At 42.7% G+C, this 21191-nt stretch overlaps 1 protein-coding gene across 4 annotated transcripts in view; it reads left to right on the forward strand.

The window, feature by feature from the left end:
* ebf2 (EBF transcription factor 2) overlaps positions 1 to 12606 on the forward strand; it is a 28276-nt gene extending 15670 nt beyond the window's left edge. For 2 of the 4 annotated variants that reach the window (XM_035641089.2, XM_035641088.2), the window contains exons 7-16: positions 6423 to 6504; positions 7979 to 8120; positions 8717 to 8847; positions 9077 to 9203; positions 9316 to 9404; positions 9489 to 9554; positions 10209 to 10383; positions 10476 to 10646; positions 10760 to 10930; positions 11108 to 12606. In XM_035641089.2, coding sequence (XP_035496982.1) covers positions 6423 to 6504; positions 7979 to 8120; positions 8717 to 8847; positions 9077 to 9203; positions 9316 to 9404; positions 9489 to 9554; positions 10209 to 10383; positions 10476 to 10646; positions 10760 to 10930; positions 11108 to 11136 — 1183 coding nt within the window. In that variant the 3' untranslated portion in view covers positions 11137 to 12606. Of the gene's footprint in view, positions 1 to 6422; positions 6505 to 7978; positions 8121 to 8716; positions 8848 to 9076; positions 9204 to 9315; positions 9405 to 9488; positions 9555 to 10208; positions 10384 to 10475; positions 10647 to 10759 lie in introns of all 4 variants that reach the window. The other 2 variants (XM_035641086.2, XM_035641087.2) reach the window with 1 other exon arrangement.
* The last annotated feature ends 8585 nt before the right edge of the window (positions 12607 to 21191 follow it).

Genomic DNA, 21191 nt, shown 5'->3' on the forward strand with positions numbered 1-21191 from the left:
AAGGTTTGGGTCCATATAGCTTTGATATATGCAAGTTATTGCTAAATTGGATTTGTGGCTGATTGATTCAAAGGGCATTAAAAAAAAGCAAGTTCTCATAATGATGTATTGCAGATGACCTCCTGGTGTGTTTAAAATCTTTTCAGTTGTAGAGGGTGCTTTGCGTCTCCATTTGACAGTTATGAGAGTATATTTTGAATCCTCGTCCCTCAGGACACACCAAGCATGCTGGGAGAGGTCAGGCCACTGATGGGACTTCTATTCCCTGTCCTGGTTGTGAATTCATGCTCTCTAGACTCTGAATATCTATCCATATCCATCTATTTGGCAGGCTGACCACTGTCCCATGTGGCCAAGCTTTGTATGCAATCTATGGCTGAGCTAAGCTTGAGAGACTGAAACATTCATCCATTTTAAATAGTTGAAATGCACATTTAGCAGCTTGCAAGAGGTTTTGCAGTAAAACACTTTAGCACCCAAGAGAACCTTGTTGAAACACTCAAGTGCCTCTGGTGTACCCTCACCATCATTCCACTCCCCTCCTTCCAGCGCCCCTTTTCCTCACAGCTCTGCCGGGCCTCAGTCACTTTTTGCGGTGGCAAGCCCTGAAGGTTTTACAGCACTAGCAAGCTCTATAAATCACCACTAGTGGTTTAAATGTTTGGCTTTGTCACAGTTCTCAAGTTTAGAGGTGGGACGGGCCGGGGCTGAGGTTGCAGGGGTGAAGCCAGCCTGGGAGGCAATGAAGAAGAGGCCGAGAGGGGCACAGCCAATTCACCAGGCAAATTCACAAAGAGCTGTGTTCCCCCGTGTGCTACCTGAAATTACCTGGAGACGATTCACTCACCAGTTCTGTCAACACTGATCAATAAGATATGGGTATTTGAATCTTTTTGATACGGTGCAGGTATATATTATTCGAAAATAAGTTTGTAGGGTTGTTGTTTTTATATGGAAGTTTACTGTATAGTCTGTTCCAAAAAAGTCTTCAAAGATCATATGAAATATCAATCACTCAGTGATCTGTACTTAAAAACTCTTTATTTGACACTAACTGGTTACGTTGTAAATTCCATGTTTTACATTTAACACACAAAATCAGCGTATAGAATATACGTTTTTATTGATCAAACAGTAATTAAAATAAAAATTGAGTATGAGTGCTGATAACACTTTTGTACTTATACTCAAGTAAAATACCAGATACGTCCACCGCTGTATTTGTACGTGGCTGGTTATAGGGGCATGTCACTGGGAAACGATGAGACCAGTGGAGGCTTAAAATGAAATAGTAGAAATCTATATATCCAGAGGTGTTTACTGATGACTGGATGTGCATTTTAAAAGCTGACAAAAAAAATACAGAGTCACTTTAACTCTGGTGTTTGCAAGTGAAAGGTGAGTGAAGCTGATGCCAGAGATTTCCGTGTATTTTAGGATTGGAAGGGGGGGGGGGTTCGTACAGGGAGGAATGGTGTGAAAGGTCCTGCGGTGGTATGCGACAAAGGGGGTATCAGTTCGTGGAGGGTTTTCTGTGCCCCATTAGCAGTGTCAAAGGTCATGTGCCCCGGGTGTTAACCCTGGTGACCAGTCTAGCTTCCAGTCTGCCAGGGGACCCAGGTCCAGGGGTATTTATTACTCCTCCCCCCCACCACCCCACTCCATCCCCCAAACACAGCGCTCCCCATGGAGGAAAACAAAACACCTCCATCCCTCCCCCCCAGCCGTTCCTCGGCCCGAGTACATGTACTAATTGGATGCATATCCATACACTGATGCATGACGACCCATCTGTAGATCTCCGCCTTGGCGTGAAACATTCTTAGGTCAACAGTGGTTTATCCAAATCCTCGTCCATTGCCATGAGCTACAGCATGTTTTTGGCCAATTACCCTCATGTTTTATTAAAAATCCGCTTGCACTTTCATGCATATGACTTCTACACATTTGTTTTTGAAGGCATCATTTTTTGCTAATGTCTACAATTGTGCGTGATTGATTGTGCACACATGGTTGCTTGCAAGTCAGTATTTGTCTTTGTGTATTTTTCTGTGAACTCATGTGTGTGTGTGTGTGGCCTGTACAGCCTCTGTGTGACATGCAAACGTGCATGTATCTGGGTCTGCTGTATGAGTTAGTGCTCTCAGTGTGTGAGTGTGGCAGAGGAAGGCCCTCAGCATGTCAGTATGTTTTAATGCTTCACATCTGGTTTCCTAATTTTCCTCCCCGCCCTCCCCTCGGCTCCCCTCAACTGCGATGTCAGGACACTGTTTTGTTTTTTCAGGGTGATGGTGGTGGAGTGTGGGGGGGTGATGGAGGGGATGTCTGATGAGTGATGGCTGTGACTACAGGACGTCAACATTCTCCCTCTCTTTCTCTGTCTCTGGCCTGTTCTTTCTCTTTTTCTGTTGTGCAGTCTCTATGTATTTCCTCCATCATATCTCTATCAGGAATTACTGAATGGATTAAGGGTTACATGTATTCAGAGGATGATGAGAAGTCCTCTTTCCTCTTTGTTTTTACTCCTCACTTCTTTTTGTGTGTTTGAGCAGCATGGCTTCCACGTCTAGTGAAAAATTAAGACAATCTCCCACTCCTCATCCTTTTTATTTTATATTTTTGTATTAAAGAATACACTTGTCTCCTTTGGTGCTCTAACTCAGAATTGGAAGGCCAAAGGCAACTCCAGCAAAGGAGGGGAGTGATGAAAGTTTTCTAGCTCAGCGACTGAATAACTTGAACTCTTAAAACCCTTCGCATCACATGCTCACATCAAGAACTGCTGCTACTAGTAAACGTTCATTTAAAATGAGCACAGAGGGCGATATGTTTTATGTCTGTGTGAAAATGCAGTTTATGTCAACAGTGATTAGTGCTGATGAATGCCTATGAACATTTTTGTTAGAGGTCCTGTGCTGCTTAGGTGCCCGCTGCATGATTAAGTCCATATGTAAAACGTAGTGAGTTACACTTATGTGTAACAGATGCCCCATGGACTGAGAAATGTGAAACTGAGCATCCACAGTGAGGAGAATTTTGTTTTTTTTCTTTTACATAAAACTGGGTCTCCTTTATTGTTTTTAGTGTCATGACTTGCTGGTTGGCCACTGAACTAATTTTAGTTAGGCAAGTTGTTGCCATTGGGATGGCTGCATCGTGTGGCGAAAGCCTGTGTTTAGTCTTGGGAACTGAAGCAGATGTAGACAAAAGGGATGGGAGGCCTTGACAGAGATGCAGAAGTGAAGACAGAAAAGAAAACAAAAACGGACTCCCTGTTGTGCCACAGTGGAAAATGATCCCAAGGTTTAAGACTTGGGTCTATGTTTTTTAGGGGTTTCCTTTTTAGGTGTGTCTGTGAAGGGTTGGTGCTGCAGAAAATAAAACTTGGTTTCCATCGCTGACCAACAGTCTATTTTAAATTTAATTATTTCCTAAATTTGTCATCAATATGAAACAAAAATCACAAATATATGTTATCAAGTTTTGTTGCAATATTTCTTATAAATCATAGCCACTTACACAATACCTTTTCAATTTTATTTGTCCAGCTTTACAAAATCTACTCTGCCAGCAATTATAAACAAAATGTTTAAAATTTGAGACATGTTTCCTGATAGTTTTATTATACCATTCTAGTCAATTGACATTGTCTTAATCAAACACGAGCACCATGTTACACCTCCATTACAGAGTAAAATATTGTAAAAATGCACAGAAAAAAGGCACGTCATGTATAAACACACACAAGTATAGAGGAGTTCTTTAAAAATAGCCTTTCTCTGCAATTTCCCCATGACATGGAGATCACCTCCATATCTCTGCGTGTTCTCCTCATCTCTTCCCTGTGGATGGGGAGGCGTGTGGGTGTATTACATTAACAAAACAAAAACAAACAACAGCAATATTAAACTTTTGCAACCACAATAGAGGAGGGGATAAAAAACAGAGGGCCCTCGACTTCTTATTAATTATGCAAGATTAGTCTAATTATAATTCAGCAAATGAATGTGTGGCAGAAGGTGCGAGGCGACGGGGCTGGGAGATTTGCATGTTAAGTGGGCAGGGGGAAGCGGCTAATGCATGCTAATATATGCGTCAATGTCTCGCTTTAATTTCAGCATTTGCAGCTGTGTTCGTCCGAACTGAGGGGGGTGAAAAGTTGACTCAATGGGTTTTTGGGAGGGGGCAAAGGTGGGGGTGTCAGAGTATTAGAGTGTGCATGCATGCATGTGAATGTGTGTGTGTATGCTTATGTGAGGCATCGGGTGTCATACAAACAGGGAATGATGAGAAGAAGTCAACAAACAAGGTCAAGAACCCTTAGAAAGTGTGCAAACCCTGAGATGGATGTCGTCAATCTCTCAATTAGGGTTGTGATTTCACTATTTGAGGAATCACCGCCGCAGAGATTTATAATGTCAGTCAGTCAAATGAGTCATGACTGCTGGTTAGAGGAACTTAAAGTGGCCAAAAATGCAAATGGGAGGAACCTAGAGTTACCAAACCACAGCCAGAATGTGTGCATGGTTATTAAACCAAAAATATGGTTCCATTGCTGTTATGATTACCCTCATGTATATGACCGCTAGAGTCAGTGAAATGTCCCATAATATAAAAATCATATAATTTACATAATGTTCATCCCTCAAAGGAGGCAGTAAAATGAAACAGAATACTTTAGATTTTGGTCTCTTTTCAGCCCCAAGAAACAAACTGTTTAACTTTTATTGTGCTACGTACCAGATATATAGTGATTTTAAATCCCGATAAACGTCTGTGGTGGTGTCCAGCAGGCCGATGTAAGCCTGACAAAAGTCAGACATCGATGGGGAAAGAGATGGAAGGAGGAAGTGGGAGAGGCACAGATGTGCTCTTTTACATGTTTCCACTCCAAACTGAGGTCCAGTGCAGCTCTGAGGTTGAAGGTCTAAGCTCTCACTGATAAATTATAATCACTCACTGCCAACAACAATATTGATCGTCCAACTGACGAAATAGTTCAAATCAAGAAATATTGGACCCACTGTTGGAACTGAGAGCAACTTGCAAGCCAGGTCCTGTTCGCAAGGGAGGAAGCTGGAGCGAGTGATGGAAGAACGGAGTGTAAAAGCTGACAAAATGTGGGAGAGGTTCGTATTTGACGGGGGACTTCGGGCCTGTGGGGCCAATATGAAGATCCTCTCTAAACAACTGCTCTCTATTAAGTCGACTTATACTTGCAGAGATCACAGTGTGGGTGGGATTGGAGCTACCCATGTAGCCCAACACCGCTGACCCCCCTCTGCAGCATTTCTCTTCAGCGCCGTTGTTGCTGGTTTAATTGGAACATTAGCGGATGTTTTTCATTGGTAAGACACAGTTGTGTTGATTGTGAAGTGGACATCTGTTTTGAGGGTTATATATTTGCCAATTGACATAATTTAATCACAACCCTGCAAGCTCATTTTTCTTTTTTTCCACTTTAACACACATCTCCTGTCTAAATTCTCTTCTCCGGGAGATTTGTGTGGATCCTCTCACCCTCGTCTGCACCTGCACTCTTGATATACTTTACTGCATCTCACCGTGCCAAGTTTCTCTCCTCCGTCCTTGCTGTATTTCAGTGATGGAATGTGTTCTTGTTGTTGCCTTCTCTTTCCCATCGCTGTCTTTGCCTCTCAGCATGGGGACTTTGGGATTGCGGCAGAGCTATGTTGCCATGGCAGCGGGCTGTGTTGCCGAGCTGTGTACACCTGGGATTTGGAGTCTCTCTCCATAGTCTCCCTCTCTCCTATTTATTCCACCTTTCTCTCAGTTTTCCTTTGGTGTGGCAGGGGCTATCAGCATCTCTCTCTCTCTCTCTCTCTCCCTCTCTGCTTCCTCAGTCTATCACATTCAAAAGTAAGCTTACATACGTAATGAGACACATACTGTACATTTGAAAACAAAATTCATGTCCATACCAACGCCTGTGTCTCTGTCACTACCTTCCTCTTTCCACCTCCTCATTTCACTTTCTCTGTAGTTGTCTCTACGTCGTTTCCCTCTCCATTCCCATGTGGGGGTTCCAATAGAGCATTGCTGGATACCATGGTCCCCCGAGTCCTCTGGCATACATCACTGTCTCCAGTTTACTTTGAAAACACAGAAGCGCTTTTCACTGGACTGTGCGTCAAATTCTCATCACTTGATTTAAAGTGTAATAACATTGACTTTAATACTAAGCTAAAGAGCTGGGATTGATGTCAGAGCTGTTATCATATACTGTAGATGTGAAAAGAAACACATCCACCATCCAAAAGATCTGTCTCTGAAAAATAATGAACGTCTCCTACGACTATACTGGCGTGTTTCAGGGTTGCAAATAATCATATTCGTGTTTCTTTCATGTGATTTCTTAGTTGCTGATGTACAAACACGTGTCCTCTTATTTACCTTTGCAGGTTCTTCTTGAAGTTTTTCCTGAAATGTAACCAGAATTGTCTGAAGACAGCAGGAAACCCGAGGGATATGAGGAGATTTCAGGTACGAAAAAAATAAAAACGCATGTGTGTTATTGTGTGACCAGAAAGAGGGATAGTGGTATTAAATATGGGAACCAGAGTGATGTTACTGTCATGCAAATACACACTCCTTCATGCCCGCGGCCATTCAAGCAGACTGATTCATTTCTTGTCCAGTCGGTTAAATGTCGCAAATTCACATACAGTGAAGCTCTTGGAGAATTTTTATCAATGGTGGAGGGAGTAATAAGTGAAAGTTAAAATCTATAAGAAGTCAGAGAGATGGAAAGACAAACGAAAGGAGTCAGTTATGTGGGAGACTTAGTCGTTGGGGTGCTGGGGTGCAGGAAATAGGTTGAGGTGTTTCAGGAAGTTGTCAAGAATTGAGTGATTGGCTCCAGATGGAGGAGGTCATGCTCTGTGACCCAGGAAGTGGTCACAGGGGACGCTCCCGCCTCACTTCCTCTGCCGTCTTTCAGCACCAGCGGCCCCTGTCTGGCATGCTCCCTCTCCTAGCAAACCCTCATCCTTTCCTCTTCTCCGTGCTCCCCCGGTCTTCAACCATGTTTGCTTTAACTCTAGTGATGTGACACATCCTGAGAAGTTATGAGCACACAGGACTCTCATCTCTGGGTTAAAAGGTGATCAGAGCTAGACAGGAATCTGCTGCTTGATCGATAATTTACAGTTATCTTCCCTTAGGTTCCCACTTTTTCCACCACCTATAGCACATATGCTTTTTCCCCATTTCTTTCTCAAATTCCTTCACCTGCAAAATTACTGCCAGGTGTTTATTTCTAGGCTAGTGGAAGATTTCATTTTTCAGATTTTATAAAGATACACAGATATAAAATATTTCTTGTTTACTATTTAATGCAATGACTTTTTCTCGCTGACCTATTCCCTCATACACTGAAAAACATCTTCATAAACACACACAAACTCATTATCACTTTCTGAAATAGTATCACATTTACAATCGTAAACGTCCAAAGAGAAAAACCTACAAGTTTCCTCTCGTTAATTATATGTGTCATACATGCGAGGCAGATGTGGGAAGGGACACACACATGCTGCAGCCAGAAAATCAAATTAGGGCCACTATATATCATCCGCTACTTTAACAGGCGGCTAAAATGGGAGATTTGGTCCATATGTTTGGTGTCATTGAAGGATCAGGAGGAGACAACAATGAGCCTGCTGCATGCTGGATGAATCAAAAAGTTAGGCAAGAGGCTGTGAAGAGGCCATATGGAGACCTGATGGGGGAGTGCTGGGGTGTATGAGCAGTGTCATCACCAGAATGCAGACGTATTATGGAGATCCCAGAGATGTCACATTACATATTGAAAAATATGACCATCACCTATATGCTGGAGCAAATTGTTGCTCAGGGATTTTGCCGCTGTAACCAGATATTGAGACACACAGCGTGCTGTCCAAGTCGTGCATCGGCACTCATGTATCTTCCTCTTGGCTCTTCTGTTCTCTGTCAGGTGGTCTTGTCCAGCACAGTGAGTGTAGAAGGCCATGTCCTAGCAGTGTCTGACAACATGTTCGTCCACAACAACTCTAAACACGGCCGGAGAGCCCGCAGACTGGAGCCAGGCGAGTCTGTCGAAAACTCTATGGAATATGGTAAGACACTGACACTGCAGCACCAGAGGTCTCATCACATTTATCTTTTCTTTTTTATCACATGTCTGCTTCTGCACTCATCCCATAGAAACCCATATTACATTTACCTGTGCAGTGGTGGACAAATGCTCAAGTACAATTCAGAGATACTTTAACTTTACTGAGGTATTTCCATTTCATGGTACCTTTAAGTACTGTGCTTACTTTGATGATACATAATTATATACAAAACATGATGGACTGTTATGGAACTAACTATCCAGCAGTATATGAAGTTGTTCAAAATAACTAGCTACAGAATTGAAGCATAGCTATTATTAATAATAATAACAATAATAATAATAATAATATTAGTAATAATGATAATATCATTTTTACAGTGTATAATAATTTATCACTTATAGGGGCATTTCCCTGCTGATAGTACTTTAAACCTTTGTTTTGATTCGAGCATTGCTTTGTTTTATGCAACCCCGAGCTAAAAAGCACCTACGTATAACAAATCCTCCTGAGATCACAACTATGCTCTCTACCTTGTCTTGTTTTCAATTCTTGTACATCCTCTGAGTGAATTAATGCTTTGCTCTCTTATCCAGCTACCCCGTGTATCAAAGCCATCAGTCCCAGTGAGGGCTGGACCACCGGCGGGGCCATGGTCATCGTCATTGGGGAGAACTTCTTTGACGGGCTGCAGGTGGTGTTTGGCAGCATGCTGGTGTGGAGTGAGGTGGGAATTGTCTTCACAACATTTATCTGACAATACCGTCCAAAGCATATTTTGAAATTGAGCATAGCCAGTATATATATAGCATATGGCTTGTCTCATTATTTAGATGATTTATGACCAGTCTATATTAATGAATATATCCTCAGTGTGTTAGCCTTGATATTTACAAGGCATAGAGAGGAATTGTTTGTTGCTGTTGTGAGACACAATTTCGTTGATGTGTCCTCAGCTGATCACACCGCACGCAATACGTGTCCAGACACCTCCTCGACACATCCCTGGGGTCGTGGAAGTCACATTGTCTTATAAATCCAAACAGTTCTGCAAGGGAGCTCCCGGACGCTTCATCTACACAGGTATAAAGACAATGCATTGTGTCCATTTTATTTGAGGAATTTTACATTAGAGATTTTGATGAACTGTGACTGAGGTGTGACGTACTGAATATTTTGGTTGTTTTTTCTTAAGCCCTTAATGAGCCAACTATAGACTATGGCTTCCAGCGTCTTCAGAAGGTAATTCCTCGACATCCCGGTGACCCAGACAGACTAGCCAAGGTGAGAGACGCCTACATTTTTCTTTTTATCGTTTTCCAGGTATACTGTGTCAAATGTTAACGCCTCAAATTGTGTTCTTTGCAGGAGATCCTCCTTAAAAGAGCAGCAGATCTTGTGGAGGCCCTGTATGGAAATCCACACAGTAATCAGGTAAACAAAACTTAATACACAAAGGCATGGCATAGATGACACATCCACCACCAGAAATAACACATAGAACGTGCAAATATGTAAAAGACTACATTGGTGATTTTGTTTTACCTCATTAACTGTTGACCAATTTCATTGCATTGGTTTATAGATTGATCGGTAGCCTTCTACTCATTTCAGTGTATGAAAACAAACAAAATTTCAAGATAATCCTTTATTTGTCCCACAACACAATTTGAAACCTCATTTCAAACAGTTGTTATTTCAAAAGCCTTTGCAACACTGACATCTGAAGTTAGACTTTGCTGCCAAACATTTGGCACTGACAAGCCCATAAGATAAACAAGATGCAAACATTGTATGCCAACACTGTACTGTACTGGTAGTTTGTGGCAGCCAAAAGACTTTGGCAGCTGACTGTCAGTTCTCAGATGTTGGATTATATTGTGAACACTTTAATGCACCTGCCAGACTTGGAAGACTTTCAGCGGTATTGTTGTTATGGGCTAATTGGGTATAGCTTACAGATTCTGCTGTTTACTGGCCCGCCACACATACAGTATATGAGTTAACACTGGTAACACCCAACAGCCAAATTAAACTGCATTATCTTTGGTTGAACCATTGCTGACTATTGCTTTTGATCTCCTGTAGGACATGTTGCTGAAACGTGCAGCTGACATCGCAGAGGCACTCTACAGTGTTCCCCGTCCTCACAGTCAGCTGCAGGCGCTGCCAAGTTCTCCAGCCCATGGCAGTGTCATGGGCCTGGGCTCCTACCCCTCTCAGTTAGGCGTTAGCATTGGGGAGCCTGGACAGAGCAGCCAAGGTGAGCAAAAAGAACCAAAAGCTAATCGCTGCCTCTGTTTTTGACACTGATGAAACTCAGATCTGACTCAGTATTTTCATCTTTCCCTCCAGGTTACATTCGAAACTCCAGCAGTTTGTCTCCGAGGGGTTACCCATCAGCCTCCACTCCTCAGCAGTCGAGCTATGGGGGCAGCGGTGGGATGACCGGTGGCTACATGACCAGTCTAGGAGTTCCTGGTTCTCCTGGTTTCAGCAGTGCCTCCCCCACGGGCTCTCCATATAGTAAGTGCTTATGTGCTCTCTATAAATGTGCTCTCTCATTTAACCTGACCCTGCAGATTCTGTTGTGATTTTTCAGATTTGAGACTGACTGTTGCTTCCACTTTGTTTCACAGTAATGCCCTCCAGCCCAACTATACCAGGAAGCTCCAGCTCCTCCTCGTCCCTGTTGCCTTTCTCGTCCTTCCCGTCTGCTGCTAAACAGAAGAGTGCTTTTGCTCCTGTACTCAGACCCCAGGGCTCTCCCTCCCCTGCCTGCCCTGCCTCAGGGGGGAACAGCTTCAGAGGTAGCCACCCAACTCACTATCTGACCCCCCTGTCTGAACTCACGAATGCAGTCTAACCCCTCATACTAACCACTCGCAAGCTATGACTGAACAAGAGAGAAAACAGTTGCTGGATGTACATTGATGCAAGACCTGATTGATTAGAATCATAGACTTTGTATATTTTTTTCTCTCCAGCGATGACGGGCCTGGTTCCCCCGATGTAGCAAAGCACCCGACCCAATCTACCCCAGACCACTGCTTCACTTAGCCCCTCTTTTGGCACTGAGAGGGCAGGGAGAATGGAAAAGTGATCAATAACGACCATATATAACTTCCGTCCCTGAGCCCCCCGCCCCCTTCGCCATTTCTTAGTCCCTTTTTCATCCATGTTGATGAACAGGACTGGGTATGAAAATGTCCAAAGACCAGCCATCTACTCCAGAGGAAGAGGAGATTACTCCACCCACAACTGCAGAGAGACCATTCCCCTTAGCTAACAGCACCAGACTGGACCGTATGACCCAGTGTGCGTAGTGAAGGAAAACTGCTCCTACTTTCACCTCAAGCTTCAAAAGCATCTGTATTGACCTTCGGCCTGCTATCACATGCAGTATTCGACTCTTCCAACACCTGAACAAAAACCTTGGCCCCAGATGTGCATTGTGAGAGCACTGTTGGATGACGGACAACTCTGATATGTTGTCGCAGCTCTAAAAAGCAGGGTGCTATTTTCTCTGTGTATGGACACCTTAAATGGCATGTGTGTACGCTGTCTGTGAGTTAGCGAAAGGTTTTTTTGTAGTAGACTTTTTGAAGACAATTTACATTCCACAAAAAATAGACCCTTTATTTTTTGTTCTGATGTCTACGGTTTCACAAGGGAGAACTCTTTGTCTTAAGGGTTATTACTAAAGGAATTCATATATTGATTTATTTAAAAATAAGCAATTTAACTTATTATAGTTAGTTTAGGGAATAATATAAATGTGTTTTTTTTATAAAATGGTCCTTTTTCCAAATGTTACTGAAAATGAAGTGATATCAACAATTCCTAGTTAATTTGTGAAATGATCAGAAGGACTGTTTTTTTCAGTGGAGAAGATTTATTCTTTTGCAGGTTCTTTCATAACAAAATCCCAAATGTTATGCCCACAGTTAAAGAAGGTTATTGTCCTTGTATAAAGGAAAAATGTTAGTTAGCCTTAACATCTTTAATTTCACTTATAATGCATGCTTTTTCACACCAATGTCCTGATTTTATTTCATTCCATGTTGCAATTTTATATGTATATGACTAAACCATAAAGATTTAACAGTTTAATTTTAAATGTCTCAACCCAGTACAGGCCTGTTGTCACTATGCAGTAAACCGTAAACGAAAGCACAACTGCTCAGTAGTAAAGAACGGGACGTGATAGGTGTTCACGAACCCATATCATCCTGTTTTTATTCATTGATTTTTTTGTGTGTCATCACACCACAAACTTCATTCTCAGGACGTGAAAACAAAGAACACAAAGAGTAGGTGACATTTGCAAATTTGTTTCATTTAGAGTTTGGTTAATTTTATTTATTTAAAAAAATATTAGCAATTTAATATTATGTTTTTTGATGCCATCATTCTTTGAAACAGTACAAAAAGGGTGCAAATGTGATTTGAATATCTCAAGTTGTAATTATATTTTGTGCTCCAAATAAAAACAAATGAGAAAAAGAAAACCACTGATGTTGATTTGAATTGTTTTAGTCCTTACGTTGCATTAAATCGTGAATTGTCTTGGTGGAAGAAAAAAATTGCAAGGTAAGTATTCACACAAACTCTACTAACTGACTATTGATAGGACATTGACATTTTCCTCTTGAGGTTGTGCTGGATCTATTTTTGACTGTGCCCATCACCTGTGTGCTCGTGTAGTTTGCTACTTCATTTTTTATAGTATACGTAGTTGATGAGCCGCAGCATCTTAATTGTGATGCGAGTGTTAAAGACTGAGTAGAGCATGTCAAGATAAACAACAACACTCCCCACACCCTGCCAACACACACACACACACACACACACACACAAGCACACACACACACACACACACGCACACAAACACACACACACACACACACACACACACACACACACACACACACACACACACACACGCACACACACAAACACACACACACACATCTCTCCTTTCCAATAAGCCTGCTTTTCTCTGAGGACCAAGCCTCTGGGGGCCCAAGTGAGAACCACATGAGTCTCCCTCCAACGTGGTCTCCTCCTCTCTGTCTCTTTCTCTCTCTTACAACACACACACAAACACGCACACACACACACACACACACTCACACACGCACATGCACATGCACACGCACGCACATACACAAGCAGGCATTTGCCTCTCTACTGCCTTGTTATTAGGTCTTTGTTTCCTTCATCCCGTCTTTCTTTCTCTCCTCTCCTTTGCTCCCCTGAAATGGCCCTTCTCCGCTAATGTAATTAGCACTGGTAAAGAAGGGCAGTTAATTACCCACTCTGTTTTGATCGGGTAATTAATGTTATGCCAGGAAACAGCAAACGTTTCATTTACATATTGCTCAAAGCAGTGAGCGGGCAGGTTGGCACCCAGTGGATGCATGTCTTTGTGTGTTTGGATGATACATGTATGGACAAACAGTGAATCAACAACTCTGCACAGTGACAGTTTAGACACGAGGACTTGAAACGTCTGACAGTGTCTGTCTGTGATCTGACCTCAGCAGCAAGTCACTGTTTCTGTCTGTGCTGTCTTTGTCACTATCAAGTAGCACTTGTCAAAAAAAGTCCAGGCTGCTGCCTCTTCATCTTCATCTTTCCCTCCCTCTCTCCCACATCCTCTCTCTCTTTTGATATGCTGTTAATTTGACAAGTTAAAGCCCGCTTTGTTGCCGGCACCTCAGCATTCATCTTGCTGCAGTGCTCCTTCTGCCCAGTGGTGCAGGAGCCATATGCTCCTCTTCCACATGACTGTTTTGTTGTTGCTGTAGTGGTTGCAGCGGCGGCGTTTACTGTCTTCTGATCCCAGTTTAGATAAAGACAGGATGAGATGCCACCTGCCACGAGCCGTTCCACATTATCACTTCAAAAGAGCATCTAGCTGCTGGGCATATGAGAGCAAAAGCCTTGTCATTTTTCATTATCGATACGTCTGAAGTACAGATGAGCCTCCATGTTTGAGTTACAATATTGTCTTCCTTACAATAGGATGCATGTACCACAAAATACACTCTTCCCCGCTCACCTCTCAAGGGATGTGTTTGTGTTTATATACCCAATTAGCCCTCCGGCCACAGCATAGACATGCATTAGGCGGACATTAGCCCCGGGTGTATGCGAAGTCTGTGTGTGTGTGTACAGTGCGTCCCGTTTTCATCTGAGGGATAATTTCAGGGGTGTGCGTGCCTTATTACGCAGACTGAGGCAGAGCTTGACAGGGGTGGCCCGCTGTTTTGTCAAATAGATTGGTAGATTGGTTTCCACACACGCAGCCGTTGTCCTTTGCCTTTGGCCCGTCAGTAAAACCTGCATTGTTGCCCATTAGACCACTGGACCCCGATTCCTTTTTTCAAAATGAATCCCAACCCCTTCTGCCATTCCCCTGGGTGTCAGTAGAGTGGGGTGGCAGATGGGACAGACACAGAGCTGCCCCATGAGACCACCCCCAACAAAACACACACATGCACACATACACACTCATGTAAACACACACACACATTCACATTCACATATAGGTGCACACACATGCTCAGACATGCATGCATGCACAAATGCATAAGCAGCAACACACACACACACACACACACACCGCAGCAGCAGAAGCAGCAGCAGCAACACATAGCTCCCCTGCCCCCAAACACAAACCTCATCTGTCAGCCTGCTGCTTTTGTCCAGAGCACAGGAGTATGTTCTGTGAACACAGAGTGACGTCTCTGTCCCTGCCTCACAATCTGTGCTTTGTGTACCTGTGTATGTGTGTGTGTGAGCGTGTAAGAGGTAGAGAGACTAAACTGCACAGTAACAGCTTTAGGAGAGCGGTGTAGCTGGAATGACGCCGGGGAAATTACGCTGCAAAAGTGATTATGTTCCTCCTTTCTTATCTTGCACAGAAAACTTTATCAAACCTGACTGAAGTTTTATTTAATATTCTTGTAGACTTGGTCATTTAATAATTTCAAGTTCATTGATAAGATAAGATGTACATTAATTGATCCCCATACAGGAATTTGTAATAGCAATAGTTGAAGATAGATAGAAAGATAGAAATTCAATGTTGTTTTTCTGATCATAACACGTGTGCATGTGCCAACATCAAACATACATTAACAGCTTTGGAAAACACCAAACACTAAGTTTTTTTTATTAGTGTTGTAACTTTCAGTGGTGGGGGCATCAACCGTGGCCTGTTGTACTAACAAAAACACGAAGAGTTCATTTTCTTCGAATGTCGATGTTTTTACGATTTGTTTTACTCAAAACTCGGAGGTTTGCCTCGTTTGCGAGACGCCAGGGTTGTCTTCGAAAACTGCACAGCAGCACAGATCTGACTTTCTATATATCCCGATATCCCTCTCCTCCTCCTCTGGGTATAATATTGACAATTAGCCAGATTAGAGAAGCGGGGATGTAATTTGGGCCAAGCGCGCGCATTGGCGGCTCGTGCGCGCGGCCGTGTGAGGTGAGAAGGCCCCACGCCGGTGATTAATTACAGCCAGGCCGCGTGACAGAGGCGGGAGCTCTCCCCGTGCTGTCTGCGGCCGACACGGAGGGAAATCCAGCCTGGCTAATTGACCCGGCTTCTGTAAGGCCATCCATCAACCGTGGCCCCAGTGGCCCCGTAAGAAACACATTATTCCGAGGTAAGTTCGTTAACCAACTAGCGCCCCACCACTCATTAATGCTATTAGCTCCACTCCTGTTCCAACCCTGGAACACGCGGTGGACAAAATGGAATATGACGCTTATCCAAAACCATCTCTGTGGGAAGTTACATTTTGCGGCTCATATTCGTTTCGATTCATATTTTCAAAACTTTAAGGCCCAAAGGAAAACAACAAAACACGCCCGTTCTGATGCATGTCTCATGTTTTTGGAGCATCGACCAGCCACATTATGATTTTTCCATTCACTTTGTTGATGCCAGTGCAAAAATATATATACGCATATCAAGTAGACAAATTATTGGTGCAATTATTTCAAAAACAAAAACAAAATAACCAACGAAGATTTTATGACTCTTTAACTCTTTTTGTAGAGCAGTGTGAACAGCAGGGAAGCCAAAGTGGAGAAGCCTGTTTCTCCCACGGACATCCTCCTGAGAGAGAAACCCAGGTGGGCCTGCTGCAGCCTCGCCAGGAAGTGTAGGTGATGTACTGTTCATCATTGGAAACATCCATGTAGTTAAAACAGACTTATCAATGTGCCTGATTACATTTTATTTAATGAACTGCTCCTAATTCCATAAGCATGAAGTTGAAACCATTCCCTCACATCAGCCTGCTGCAGACTGAATGTGAGAGTCAGGTACTGTGGCGTGCAGCCCAGCTGTCAGTCGTGTCTGGGTTTTGTGGTTATTGAAAAGGGGAAAGATGGAGAGGCCTGAGGGCTCTGTTCTTCATACCTGGTCAGGGCTCCACATGTGCTTTCACTTGCCCTCCCAACAAAGCATCTCACCATGCAGAGAAGGGGAGAAGACTTACATAGTGAGCAGTGGGGATGTTTCCCCCGTGGAAGCAGGGAAAATTATTTCTCATCCCCGGAAGGTGACATGTCATACTGGAGTCCCTCCCCAAATAACTGCCCGCCTCCCTCCCTGTGAGTGTTGCAGGGGCAAAGAATAATTGCAGCTGGGTCACATCTAGTTGTCACAGTTGACCTTTAGCCAATGATGAAGTTATAGTTCAGCGTGTGTGTCTATGAGAGAGTAATGGTGTGTGTGGGCGTGTGTTCCTCAAACTAAAACATCTTCAGACTCGTAACGACAACTTTTTAAAGAATAATGTTTTTTTTTCAAATTCCAGAGGAACAGAGAGGAACCGCTCTGTTTATGATCATCTTCACTCTTGCAAACTGCGGCTTTTGTGTGTCAGGCAGCCCCATAGCGCCACCTACCTGTGACAAAGCAAGGCTTCTTTTTTCTTTTCAGTGAAACATTTATTTCCATGATTTGTTGCTAGCAGCTTCATTTGTATGTACAGTAAAGATGTATAATAAGTAACACGTGACAGAAATCAACAGATGCATTGGGGCCCAACAGTCTGAGACCATATGGGAACTTTCGCAACCCACTGTACGTGAACGTACGTCAAATTCTGTCACTTGCAGTGTTGCAGTCATGGCAGGCCAGCAGTAGCAACACAGACAACAACCACAAACAACCTTTTTTTAATGTCTTGCTGTCCTCTGTATAGCAACATGCATAAATATGCAGGACGAAATCTAATCAAATAAATCCATTCATTAGTAGAGCTGCTGGTATTTCTGCTTTTGCATTAATTACATAGTCATTACCATATCAATTAGAGAAATCAGAGATCATGTAATTAAGGTTTAACCGAAAGCACCTGCTGCCTCTGAGGTGTGTGTGTGTGTGTGTGTGTGTGTGTGTGTGTGTGTGTGTGTGTGTGTGTGTACACACTTCAGTCCTAATCTAATCTCTGTCCTTTGACAGGACTCTCCCTCATCAATCCTGAGCTGACGGAATTTGGCTTCTTTTTTTGTGTGTTTTGTTTTTGTTTATAGGAGTGGGTGGTGGTGGCGGTTGTGGTGGCGGTTGTTTTTTTGGGGGGGGATGTCATGTGAAATGTTGTCATGGCGATCAAATTGATTGGCAGGGACGCCTGATTAGAAAGGAAGAATAGGAGACAGGTGGAAGGAGGCGGGGCTGTACATCTAAAGGAACAGATTGGGACAAAGTGAGGACTCGCTGGGTGTCACGAGGGGAGACACTGTCTGCTTGGCTCCGGTTTCACCTTGTTAAAGATAACCAGTAATTACTCTAACGGTCCGCGGAGGGTATTTTGTACTCTGAGGTTTCTGGGTTTGAAACAATATAACCAGATGTTCTTGTATTTGTCTTTTAATGTATCCAAACGGAATCAAATATTTTTGAACTTTACTACAATGATAGTTCATTAGAAATACTGGTGACTGTGATCACATGGCAATGTGAAGGGGGAGTATTTTGTGGTTTTTCACCTGTGAGGAAAAGAACGATGCAGCTGTGTGGAGGATGGAATAATTATTTCCATAAATAGAGGAAGCCATACGTAAGGAATCCATGGAAGAAGAAAAATAGGAAAGGGAGAAGGCAGAAGAGGAGATGAGGAATGATAGGAGTGATGAGGGAGAGGAAGGGAATGGGGCTCAGGGGGATGGACAACAGCCTCTGGCCTCAAGCCTCCTCCTCCTCTGCACTTCCTGTTCCATTTCCTTTCTTCTCTTAATATTCCCTCGGTGACCCTTTTCACTCTCAGTAGCATCTTGGCTTATTTCTTAATTGAGGTCAACCCTGTACCCATATTAATACAAAATGTACTGGATGATCATCACTGGTTTGGGATGTTTTAGCCTATTAAGTCTTCATCATGTTTGAATCTTGTAAATAAGGACTTCACATTATTACCACAGTTTTCCAAAACATACCTCTGTTTTTTTATATCCTATATTTCGGGGAGACATCATTGTATGCAAATCAAACGCGCAAAGACAGAAAACTGAACATTTAATCATATTTGATTGATTTATTTTCATGTTAACAGAATCAATCAGGAGAGACTTATAGAGAATCAATAACAATAACATTACAACATGGACTCTGGGAGGAAGCCGGAGTTTTGGGCGAGAACCCAAGCATACAGGGGCAGGACATGCAAAGTCCACACAGAAAGGCCCTGGTTGGTTCTAACTGGGATTCGAACCCAGAACCTTCTTGGTGAGAGGCTTGCTGTATAAAATGTAATTTACAATAAATTTGATTTTTAGCAAATGGATTGAAGCTCCCACCAATAAAGCAGAAGTTTTTGGGATTAATAAAATAAATAATTTTATTGTTCTCTTTTCACCCTCTTCATAACATTCCTCCATCCCCACATCCCATGCACTTTGTGATTTAGTTAAGACATTTTAGGTTTAGTGCTGCATTTTAAGTAATGAAGTTCTCTTTAACTGACTTTGCAATTAAAGGATACCAACATTTTATGTTTAGCATGTTTCTCACTACAAATAACCCTAAAACACTTTTTTCCTCCTTTACTTTCCATTATTTAACAATAGGACCTGATTCTGAATTACAATAGGAAAACGACCACTGCTCATATACAAAAACAGGGTGATAATCACTTTTAATATTATACTCATCAGTCAAGTATAAAGCAGAGAAATTAGACATCATCATTCAGCACTTCTTTAATTTACCGTTGTTGTATTTAGGGTTTGTGTGCCGTATGACACCACTAGATGGCAGAAGAGAACTGGATAAATGTTCCTCAGCTGCTGCAGCTTCATTTGTCACAGGACCCGTGTTTTCTGCAGCTTCCCCTTTATCTTCTTCTCTGTGATGTTCAGTCATTGGTCAGGTTCTTTGTGGAAAATTGAACCAGCAAGTTATTTTGGGCACTACACACTCATTCACTGAGTTATTTTTTTTGCTCTGAAAAAAACTGTCTCGATCAAGTTCATTGATAAGAAGTGTAAGAGATAAAACTGTACCTCTGATTTCAAATCTGACTACACTGGGAAAGCCAAGCATTGTCCTGCGTTTCCTGTGAAACGCTGCCTGCCGTGTTGAACCTGCGGTTTACTCTTCACTGCAGCGTCTGTTATGTGTGCGGCAAGAGACTCACCTGAATGATTTACAATAACAAGGGCTTTCAATCTGTGCTATTTATAGTTCCAGTCAAGAAATGCTGCAGATTTCATCAGACTCCTGCACATTTCTGCTGTGCAGTGAAAAGGGAGCAGCATTTGTGTGATTCCTATCAAGCACACTTCTAACAACCAGTTGAGAAGATAGTGTTGTGCTGTCACTGAGCCAGTGACGGTGATGCTCACTGCTGACTCTGCAGCTATGAGACTGCCGTTCACACCCCCGAGTTGGTGGTTGTGCACCATCACTAACACTGTTGTCATATTGACACCGAGCTCTGCTCAACATACTGTACCAAGTCAGATGAGCTCTTTGGCTGAGGTGGCAAGGTGCCTGAGCCGCGGCATAGTGTGGACATGAAGCCTGCGCTGGGTTTGTTATCTGCCATATGGCTTTCCCAATCAGGGCTCTCTCTGGTGGTGCAGTGCCAGCACAGAAGGGGAGGGAGGGGGAGAGAGCGGGAGGAGGAGATGTTGCTAAAGGAGCATTTCAGGTCTCGGAGCTAACCTGTGCAATCCTCCCTTTATCCACGACGAAAAAAATGTCAGTCGGGGAAGGATGACAGGAATATGTCAACCAGCAAATACACCTGAAAATACACTGAGTTTAGTAAACTTGATGTGATGTGGGATTGCTTATCTAGACAGTTTCAACAGAAATACCTTGGCTTTGCTTGACCTTAGACTAAGTTAGTTTTTGATTAATTGTTTTGTTATTCAAAGAAAATGGAGAAAAGCATATTTTGTATGACAAACAACTTAAATGTTTTATTTATACAATTTAACTTAATACAACAGTCTACAAATGTGACACACTGGAAGGAGGAAACATTAGTCTTTAATGCATATAATTAGCATTATATATAATTTCAGCACTAATTAAATACAGAATTCAGTGCTCATGTCCATATAGAATTACTTTCATCCTGATTATATGAGAACAGTGTGTTTTTTTAATGTCAGAGCAGCTCTGACCTGAGTTGGCTGTGTGCTGCAGTGCAGCTTTGAGCTGTAAGAGTCACCTGGGGGAGGCGCAGCGGTGTAATCAGCAGCCCTTTTCACACAGATCCCTCAATATTGCTCTGAAGAAGACCCCTCTTTATGTCGTCTTGTTGACACTGAGCTGAACAAAACGGCATCCTGCCAGCCGAAAGTTAGATTTTAGCAATTTTGTTCTGGAATCAGAGGCGTGACATGTAACACACATATTGATTCAACTCTTTGACAACCTCCGCTTGCATTAGGACGAACAACAGTCCCCCCCTGTAACAGGATCTAATATTATGATCTGACACAGATTATTTATTATTTTCCTCAGATGTCATTGAAGCTGGTTCTTTAAGCTGTTAAATTATTCCGTTTCATTATTCTGTTCTGTACCAA

This window comes from Scophthalmus maximus, chromosome 19 (assembly GCF_022379125.1).
Source record: "Scophthalmus maximus strain ysfricsl-2021 chromosome 19, ASM2237912v1, whole genome shotgun sequence".
Taxonomy (NCBI): Eukaryota; Metazoa; Chordata; class Actinopteri; order Pleuronectiformes; family Scophthalmidae; genus Scophthalmus; species Scophthalmus maximus.